This window comes from Mus caroli, chromosome X, assembly GCF_900094665.2.
Source record: "Mus caroli chromosome X, CAROLI_EIJ_v1.1, whole genome shotgun sequence".
In the NCBI taxonomy this organism is placed as follows: Eukaryota; Metazoa; Chordata; class Mammalia; order Rodentia; family Muridae; genus Mus; species Mus caroli.
This window is the reverse complement of record NC_034589.1, coordinates 55,650,905-55,661,116: the sequence shown is the minus strand read 5'-3', so window position 1 is coordinate 55,661,116 and position 10,212 is coordinate 55,650,905. Positions and strand designations below refer to the sequence as shown.

The 10,212-nt window shown below is 36.0% G+C and overlaps 1 protein-coding gene across 3 annotated transcripts in view; it reads left to right on the top strand.

Moving 5' to 3' along the window:
• Positions 1 to 10,212, top strand: part of Atp11c (ATPase phospholipid transporting 11C) — a 178,573-nt gene that overhangs the window by 122,613 nt on the left and 45,748 nt on the right. For all 3 annotated transcript variants that reach the window (XM_021152853.1, XM_021152852.2, XM_029473144.1), the window contains exons 13-18: positions 1,388 to 1,549; positions 2,326 to 2,477; positions 3,039 to 3,110; positions 4,264 to 4,337; positions 5,656 to 5,759; positions 6,376 to 6,557. In XM_021152853.1, the coding sequence (XP_021008512.1) occupies positions 1,388 to 1,549; positions 2,326 to 2,477; positions 3,039 to 3,110; positions 4,264 to 4,337; positions 5,656 to 5,759; positions 6,376 to 6,557 (746 nt within the window). The remainder of the gene's footprint in view (positions 1 to 1,387; positions 1,550 to 2,325; positions 2,478 to 3,038; positions 3,111 to 4,263; positions 4,338 to 5,655; positions 5,760 to 6,375; positions 6,558 to 10,212) is intronic.

Below are 10,212 nucleotides of genomic sequence, written 5' to 3'. Positions count from 1 at the left end.
ACTTTGTAGACCAGGCTGGCCTCGAACTCAGAAATCCGCCTGCCTCTGCCTCCCGAGTGCTGGGATTAAAGGCGTGCGCCACCACGCCCGGCTAAAAGTAAATATTTTTGATCAGGAATAGAAAGCCCCCAAAAATTTCAATTCATTTAGAGAAATCTAAGTGACACACAAGTAATACCACTAGGATCAATTTAAAAAGAATCCAAACTTGGCAGATGAATAGGGAAAAAGACTAGAATGCTTTATTTGTATCAGTGTTGATACCATGAAAAGCTTTGAAGAATAATTAGAAAGCTACTACTGCTGGAATTTATTTCTTTTCCTACATAATAAAAACCAGACTCTTGTGCTTAGGCTTATTCCTGTCAGCCCATAATATTAACTATTTAAGCCTAAATTAGCAAAAAGGAAGATAAAATTGTGGGTTTCTAAAAGCCAGATGTTATAAATAGAGTAGATAAAAACTGAGATAAAATGGAAGTACTCAAAATGATTTATTGCAATGGAAAATTTATTTCATTGGCTTATTTTCCATTATTTTTAAAAATATACCTATATATTATATTTTAACCTTTTTGAACATTTAGAAACAGTTTTGAGTAGTATCTGAGAAAGAGGCATGGAAAAATATTTTTTTGCGTTTCTTACCACCTTTTACCTGTTGTATCTCCTAATTAAATAGCTGTTAACATTTCTCTTTCTTGTCTTATATGTTCTATAGTTGTAATACTTTTATTTCAGTGCAGTATTTTTATTAAAATGTCCTGACAAGAGAATTCCCCAGGTAAAGGTGCTTGTCAGGCAGCCTGATGACCTAAGATGGATCTTCGGATCTTACATGATAGAAGGAGACACCTGTCTTCTACAAGTTGTCCTCCAACCTCTATCTGTGTATTGGCATGCATGTTATATATTATGGCACACATACACCCAATACATTTATAAAATGAAATATAATTTTAATTGTGCTTTTCAAGGAGGAAGATATTGTCGTCAGTTTTCTTTGATTGTATGCCAACTGTATTTTTATTGCATTTACCCCATTAGCTTATATACTGGCCAGTTGTGAGCACTCACTCTATTGTTGTCCTCCTTGGAAAATTAACTTTCTACTCTACCTTATGAAAACACTAAATGGTTAAAGTTGCTTAGCTTCACAAAATCCATAGTTTTCTGTCCTGTTAGTTTTCTATATGTAAGTAAGTTTCAGTGTCTTTGAAAATGCTCGCAATTTTCTCATTTATTTGATAATAGTGCATCTCTAATTCTGACATTTGACAAGTCTTAGAAGAAGTGATTTTTGTGGCTATGGAAGTAGGACTGCCTTCTAGCTGGGTAAAACTTAACTATACTAAAGAATATATATATGCTTATGTCCTGTTTCTAGGTAGACTATGTATTTACAGATAAGACCGGAACACTCACTGAAAATAGCATGGAATTCATTGAATGCTGCATAGATGGGCACAAATATAAAGGCACAACTCAGGAAGTTGATGGATTATCTCAGACTGATGGGCCCTTAGCCTATTTTGATAAAGCAGATAAGGTGACATTTTCTCTGTTATTTTACCTGAGAAATCAATCTTTGTAAGCATGTTTTATCCCTATATAGTAGAAATACCGAATTTTCCAATGGGTGCATGATAACGAGTTTTGAATAATTATTTGCTTTTTTTTTTAACTACACCTTTCTTTTATTAACACTTTTAGCATTTGTAGACAACTAGAACTTAGAAGTAGAATTATGGAAAATGGCATTTGAACAAAAATATTAACTTAGCTGTATGTACAGTCACTTAAAAAAGTCAGCTTTTCTAAGAATGTTGTCTCTTCAAATCATTAAAGATGTAATATTTACATGTTAGGTAAATCCAAGTCTTCCTACACATGAGCGATTGCTAGATTGTGATACCTAACTACATCTTAAGCCATAAAGAAGTCACTACCTTAGCTATAGGTGATACTACATATTAATTCGAATGAGTTAATAATGTATATGAGTGCACTGTTGCTGTCTTCAGACACACCAGAAGAGGGCATCAGATCCCATTACAGATGGTTGTGAGCCACCAGGTGGTTGCTGGGAATTGAACTCAGGACCCCTGGAAGAGCAGTCAGTACTCTTAACCTCTGAGCTCTCTCTCCAGCTCCCAGGAACCAGTAATTGTATTAGTTGCTATGTAGTCATTTGAGTATTTGGAATTTATAAATTTCAGAGAGATTATGACATTCTGTCACCTTAATATTTTTAATTTGTTCACTGTCTGGGTTACCTATTGATCAAAATAAAAAGAATAGTAATTTTATGTTTCTGTTCCACAGAACCGAGAGGCACTCTTTCTCCGTGCCCTATGCTTATGTCACACTGTAGAAATTAAAACAAATGATGATGTTGATGGACCTGTAGAAGGAGCCGAATTCACATATATCTCCTCCTCACCAGATGAAATAGCTTTGGTGAAAGGAGCTAAAAAGTAAGTACTTCTTGAATTTCTAAGAACGTGATACCAGAAGAGGACAGGCGTTTGTTTGATGTTTTTTCATTTGCTTCAGTAACTCAATCATGTGCCTCTCCTATTTTGTAAGTTCAAACAGAAAATAGTGAGGCATTAGTTTAGTTTGCTTTATGTATTCATCCCAGTCATTAGTCCAAATTGTCATATTATATTTTGTAAATCATCTAACAGCAGCAGCATTTTTACAACTCATGTTATTTCTAAGTGCTGCCAGCATTTTTGATGCAATTTGATAAGTGACAATCTAGTTTACCCATGAAATTCAAGATGACTAAGTAGCTAAAAGGTCACATACATATTTTGTTTGCTACAAAATTAGAATTACAAATTGACTTTCTCATGAATATAGTAGTAAGCAGTTGTTGTATTACTCTTTGTTATCAACTTATCTTGAAAACGGAAATAAAATTGGTGATTGAGATCATATAAAAGAAGAAAAGAATTTATAAGATTAGACAGGGCAAGAGAAAATAAGTTGTTCCTTAAAGATATACAAGACTTTTTTATTGTTTTTGATAGGTTTGGGTTCACATTTTTGGGAAATCAGAATGGATATATCAGAGTAGAGAACCAAAGAAAAGAAACAGAAGAGTAAGTAGCACTGTGTTTTGATGTTTGTCTTTCTTAACCCAATTGTAAACAGTAAATGGAATCAGAAAGGAAAGAAAAATTATGTACCTATCAATATTGAACTGTATTTTCCCATTTCAGAGTTTTGTATAGATATAGCTGGAGTAGGAAAGACTATTTCTCATAGAATGTCCTAAGTATGAATTTGGAATAGAACTTCCAGTGTGCTTTACATGTTGTCCAGACTGAGTCTTGGTGAACTATTTATAAAATGTAGTTGAAAATATTTATTCTCATGTTCCTTCCTTTTTTAACTCTTCTGTATGATTTACATACATAGACAAATCCAAGTCATCTCATAATGTCATTATTATACTTTTTAACCGCTTCTCTAGCCTTACTGTTTTAAGATAAAATGCCACGTTTCTAAAACAGCACCAAAGTTCCCAGTTCTCAGCACCTGCTTATTTTCTGTCTTTCATCTCTTGCTATTCTCCTATCATTGAGTTTTCCAAACTTTGGAAATTTAAACTCTCTTATGAACCATGTGCTGCCATGTGTGCTTTTATACATGTTCTTTCCTGTGCTATAAAATCATAGCTCCCTCCCTTTAACATGTCACTCTTTTAGAATCCAGCATACACCCTTTTCCAAGAAACATTCTTTCAGTTGGCTTTTTAAAAATCTGTGCTCTGGTGTCACTTTTGAGTGTTTTGATTGAAGGAAGTATTTAATGAACTTGGAATACAGTTATTTTCTTTACCCTTTGTGTCCTTTATAATGTGGTTTAGTTGTTAGAAAACTCACCAGCAGATTCATCTCCATTCCTCAACACATGCATGGCACAGTGTCTGACCCCATAATAGGCACTCAAATTATAATCCCAATAGACACCCCCTTCAGATCTAGCTTGATGGGCTAGTTCTTTGTTTTCCATACCTTTGTAGTCATTCTTTTTTTTAAGTTATACAGTGAAAAATAAAAACAACTTTTACTGCTATCTTCAGAATGTTCAGCATACAGAAACATTTAGAAGAAAAGTGGAAAGTACCACTTGTATACAAAACTGTCTACATCCAAAGAAGAAAGCTTTGTGTCCATTAAGATGGTTCAGTCACATGCCTTTTCTCATCTCAGTGTAATTAAGTTATTTCACTTTTTCATCTTTCCCAAGGTATGAACTTCTCCACACCTTAAATTTTGATTCTGTCCGCCGACGTATGAGTGTAATTGTAAGGACCCAAAAAGGTAGGCATCTTTAAAATTTGACTTATTTATCTTTTTATATTTGTAAGGGTTGTTTATAAGCTTTTTGAGGAAAAATATTTTATAGAGTATAGGATTAATTAGTATTACAAATTTTAGCAATATTTGAAATACCAATTATAGCAGCCTAGAGTTCAGAAAGTTGGTGGTTGTCTCTTTTTCTGATGTCTCTTATTCTACAACTGCTTGATACTCTTCGGAAGCAAGTAAAGTAGAGATGTATCGTTAACCTAGGTTTCTGGGAAAGAATATTTTTGTTTCATTCCAGAGCTAAGGGTCCTGAAAGAATAAAACTTGCCTTTTCAGAGAAATGAGTACTGTCATCTCTAGGTTGCTCAGTGTCTTTGGAAGGCATATGGTAGTTTGCCTCCTGTTCAGATTCTCAGATGTATGTATATGTGTGCACTGTGTTTCTTTGACTGCACCCCCTCCCAGAGGTTTATTTCCAAAATAGACTTGATTTATTTTAGTATTAAATCTGCTGCAAATTGTTTAGTGAGAAGGATATGAAACTGCAGACAAAGCCATGGTGAAGTATAGTTCACTTTACTTGTATGTTCTGGGATAACAGCAAACTCAGGAGACTGGTTTTACTTTATGATCATGGAATTTGTTTATAACTTTTAAGCAGACTTCACTGTGTAATTGGAAATGAAATATTTAGCATTTAAATATTTTCATGTGTGCTCATCTATAGCTATATTCTACAAATGGCAAAATGTCTGAAAAAAATAACATGCAAAGTATTGGTCTCAAAACTACACTTTAATTTGTTAAGCACAGCTATTTGCTTTATAAGGATAAAATGTCTTTTAATGCTCAACAATATATGATTCAAAACTTCACTTATAATATCAGCATTCTACAAAGGAATTTCAAATACCTTTTTAAATCCCAGTGTAGCTCACCATGCAAGTGTTCTTAGTTTATTTAGAATGAACTTGGGCTTTGGGAATTTTTGGTGTTTGGCTCTAGGTCGTGCCTGGCTACATTTTGAGAGATACTCCCCTGGAGTTCCTTGACACAGCCTAGTACTCCATGATTTACTAGAAGGAACTGTAGCAAGAGTGCATGGGGTAGGATTTGGCTTATTTATTGTGTCTATAGTATTCTAAAGCTATGGTGATTGTTCTCACAAACTAAAGCTCTAGATATTTGATTTCATTTGGTTGAACATTACAGAAGAAACTCAAAATATATAGAAGTTGCATGAGAAAGACTACCTTAGAGTTACTGCTTCTTTAAAATCCTGCTACCAGTCTTCACATTCTAAGTTGATTACTCTGGTTCTTTGTTTTAGGAGATATTCTACTTTTCTGTAAAGGAGCAGATTCATCAATTTTTCCCAAGGTACATAACCATCAAATTGAGCTAACCAAAGACCATGTGGAACGTAATGCAATGGTGAGCCTGCGCCCTTTGCTTCAACAAATAAATGGACACATGGTGGAGATAGCTATGTTTGTGGGTTCTAAAGAGATATTGAAGTTAATTATGGTTTATTTCATACTTGGAAATTTGATCATATTCCCATATTCTTTATTTTAACATAAATTACTATCCTAGAGCAGTATTGTGATTAGAACTAGTACTTGGTGAAGATGTTTCAAGGATTTTTTTCAAGATAGTGATCAGATATTTTGAACTTGACGAAATATTAACTTTTAAGTTGCATGCTATTCATTTAAAGTTAAACATCAGCATTTCTCTTTCATACAGATGGGTAAAGAAAATGCCTTTCAAGAATGTGCCTGGGCTAGGAAGATGTCTCAGCAGTTAAAAAGCAGAAGAACCCAGTTTGGTTCCCAGTTCCCATGTTGGATAGTTCATAGCTACCTGTAACTCTAGCGCTAGATCTCATGCCTCTGGCCTCCATAGTCATCAGCACTCATATGAACATAACCATACAGAGACATCTTCTGATAAACACACAACACATAATTAAAAATAAATCTTCAAAAGGTATAATATTCCTTTAGCTATTACAGAGATAACTATATAACTTATGCTTTGTTTCTAGGATGGGTATCGGACTCTTTGTGTAGCCTTCAAAGAAATTCCTCCAGATGATTTTGAAAGAATCAATGCACAACTAGTAGAGGCAAAAATGGCCCTACAAGATAGAGAAGAAAAACTGGAAAAGGTTTTTGATGAGATTGAGACTAACATGAATTTAATTGGAGCCACTGCTGTGGAAGACAAGTAACTAGATATTCTTGTTAAAATTTTTGAGACTATACTTGTATCGTTTTTCCCTTCCTTTTCCTCCCTCTAAAACCTCCCATGTCCAACTCCACTTTGTTCTCTTTTACATTCATGATTTCCTTTTCCTTTAAGTGTATATTTGTATTCCTAAATATATAAATACCTGCTCAGTCTCTATAATGTTATTTGTTTTCAGGGCTGACTTTCTAGTATTGGCTAAGAAATTGGTGTGCACTTCCCTGGGGGTGGGAAGGACACTTTCTCTTCCCTCAGCCAGCATTCCTTAATTACCTGTAGTTCTTTATCTCTTTTACCAGTCTTTTGGTATTGTATTTCTTCAGATATACTCTTGTTATTTTAATGACCTGTCATTTAGGTATGTACCAGATTAGTAATTTATTTACATATTTTGAAATCTCTTTTAGCATTGTCATCTAAATAAACTTAGATTGGTTTATTTTACCAAATATGAAAAAATATAGCAGCTTTTGAATTCTAGAAATAGCTTTAAAGTAAATACATGTATCTTAGAAAAAAATGAATCCATTATAAATACGGTCTTTTGGATATTTACTAAATCATCTAATTGTTTATGGAACTTTTATGAAACAACCTTACAGTATATAAGATAGGATTTTAGAATCATTATTTGAACTGGTGCCTAGAATAATGGGTAAGATTTTGGTAAATGACCAGGAAGGAAATCCACAGTAAATAGCTCAAGAATTTAATCTAACCTGCTTCTACAAGCCAGGATATATTTTTGAACACTTTAAAATAAAATTTTAAAACCTTAAATATATAGGCTTAGCTCTTTGAGACATTATCATAGAACTTGGTTAAATATTTGATTAAGATACTGTTTTAAACCACCAAAGCCAGACACTATCGCAGATGCCAACAAGATTTTGCTGAAAGGAGCCTGATATAGCTGTCTCCTGAGGGCCTCTGCCAGTACCTGGCAAATACATAAGTGGATGCTCACAATCATCCATTGGACTGAGCACAGGGTCCCCAATAAAGGAGCTAGAGAAAGTACCCAAGGAGCTGAAGGGTTCTGAAGCCCCATAAGAGGAACATCAATAAGAACTAACCAGTACCCACAGAGCTCTCTGGGACTAATCCATAAATCAAAGAAAACACAGGGTGGAACTTTTGGCTCTTGCTGCATATGTAGCAGAGGATGGCCTAGTTGGTCATCAGTGGGACGAGAGGCCCAAGGTCCTGTGAAGGTTAGGTGGGTTGGGGAGCAAGGGGAATGGGGAGGGGATAGGGGATTTTCAGAGGGGAAACTAGGAAAGGGAATAACATTTGAAATGTAAATAAAGAAAATATCTATTTAAAAAACGATAATGTTTTAATTTTTTAAATAAAACAAGTTTTTCAAAGATAGCTTCATAATTTAGTGTACTGGTTGCTCTTCCAGAGAACCTGGGATCAATTCCCAGCATCCACATGGTATCCACAATCATCTATAACTCGAGTCTGGAGGCATCCAATTCCTTTTTCTGCCATTCTTGAGCAACAGACATGCACATGGAATACAATTCCATGCACACAGGGAAAAATACCCATACATATACAATAAATTTTGAATTACTCAAAAAGTATTAGACATGTATTTAACCAAAGTATTAAAATTTTCCTTGTTTTTATTTTGTGTTAATATTTATTAGTTTTTTACACACACACACATACACACACACACACACACACACAATGTAATTTAGTCGCTTCATCCCCTGATAACCTCTCTCATCGTAGTCCTGCTCTCATTGAACCTCTTCTACCCAACAAGATCCCCTCCTATTTTCTTATCTGTTTCCTTGTCTGATTTCTGTTTGGTTGTTGTTTGGCTTTGTTTTGTTTGGTTTGGTTTTTGCAGCCCACTGAGTTCAGTTAAGGCTGCTTGCATGGGCATGAATAGTATAAGCATTTTCCCAAGCATGACCAATTTAGTGGTGGCTATGCCACTAAAGAAAATTACTATCCTACTCCTGCAACCATTAATTGCTAATAGTTCCTCAGAGAGTAACTATGAGCCCCTGTTCACCCCTGATAGAATTGGTGGGTCCCATTTTGTGTAGGTAGATACACATGCTGTGGATTCATGAGTGCAGTGACTATGACAAATCCAAAAGCTCAAAAGTCCAGAAGTTCAAAGCATTCCTCCCCTTCTTCCAGGCCTTAAATTCTTCTTCACCCCCTCTTTAATCTTGTTTCCTAAAAGTTGGAGGGATTATATAAATTTCCCATTTCAGTTTGAGTTGAGTCAACTGTCACTTTTGACCAGTTATCACTTTGACTTCATTAATTGTCACCCACAGCAAAGTAAATCTTCTCTAATCAAGATTGAGAGCAGCACTAATCTATAGGTAAATAATGTAAATGTTTAGAAGTCAGTTTGGCACTATAGTCACTTAGTTAAAAAAAGAAAACCAGCAGATTACATCCTAGGGCCTAGTACCTCATGTGCTATAGACTTCTGGCTAGTTTGCAGTACCAAGCAAGAGCTCCCTCTCAGGGAAAGGGCCTCCAATACAGTTTTTAGGTTTTTTGTGGGATTGTTTGTTTGTTTGTTTGGTAGGTTCATTTTGTTTTGTTTTGTTTCCCCCACGGGGTTTCTCTGTGTAGCTCTGGCTGTCCTAGAACTCACTCTCTAGACCAGACTGGCCTTGAACTCATAAATCTGCTTGCCTCTACCTCACAAGTGCTGGGATTAAAGGCATGTGCCACCACTTTCCGGCCCTCAAATACAATTTTTTTTTGTCATCTTTTTTTCCCCACATTTTTTATTAGATATTTTCTTCATTTACATTTCAAATGCTATCCCAAAAGTTCCCTGTATACTCCCCCTGCCCTGTTCTCCTACCCACCCACTCCCACTTCTTGGCCCTGGCATTCCCCTGTACTGGGGCATATAAACTTTGCTAGATCAAGGGGCCTCTCTTCCCAGTGATGGCTGACTAGGCCATCTTCTGCTACATATGCAGCTAGAGATACGAGCTCTGGGGGTACTGATTAGTTCATATTGTTGTTCCACCTATAGGGTTGCAGACCCCTTCAGCTCTTGGGTACTTTTTCTAGCTCCTCTATTGGGGGCCCTGTGTTCCATCCAATAGCTGACTGTGAGCATCCACTTCTGTATTTGCCAGGCACTGGCAAAGCCTCACAGGAGACAGCTATAACAGGGTCCCTTCAGCAAAATCTTGCTGGCATATGCAATAGTGTCTGCGTTTGGTGGCTCATTATGGGATGGACCCCCGGGTGGGTCAGTCTCTGGATGGTCCATCCTTTCGTCTTAGCTCCAAATTTTGTCTCTGCAACTCCTTCCTTGGATATTTTATTCTGTATTCTAGGGAGGAATGAAGTATCCACGCATTGGTCTTCCTTCTTGATTTTCTTGTGTCTTGGAAGTTGTATCTTTTTTTTGTTTTGTTTTTGTTTTTGTTTTTTGAGACAGGGTTTCTCTGTATAGTCCTGGCTGTCCTGGAATTCACTTTGTAGACCAGGCTGGCCTCGAACGCAGAAATCTGCCTGCCTCTGCCTCCCGAGTGCTGGGATTAAAGGCGTGCACCACCACCTTGGGTATTCTAGGTTTCTGGGCTAATATCCATTTATCAGTGAGTGCATATCATGTGTGTTCTTTTGT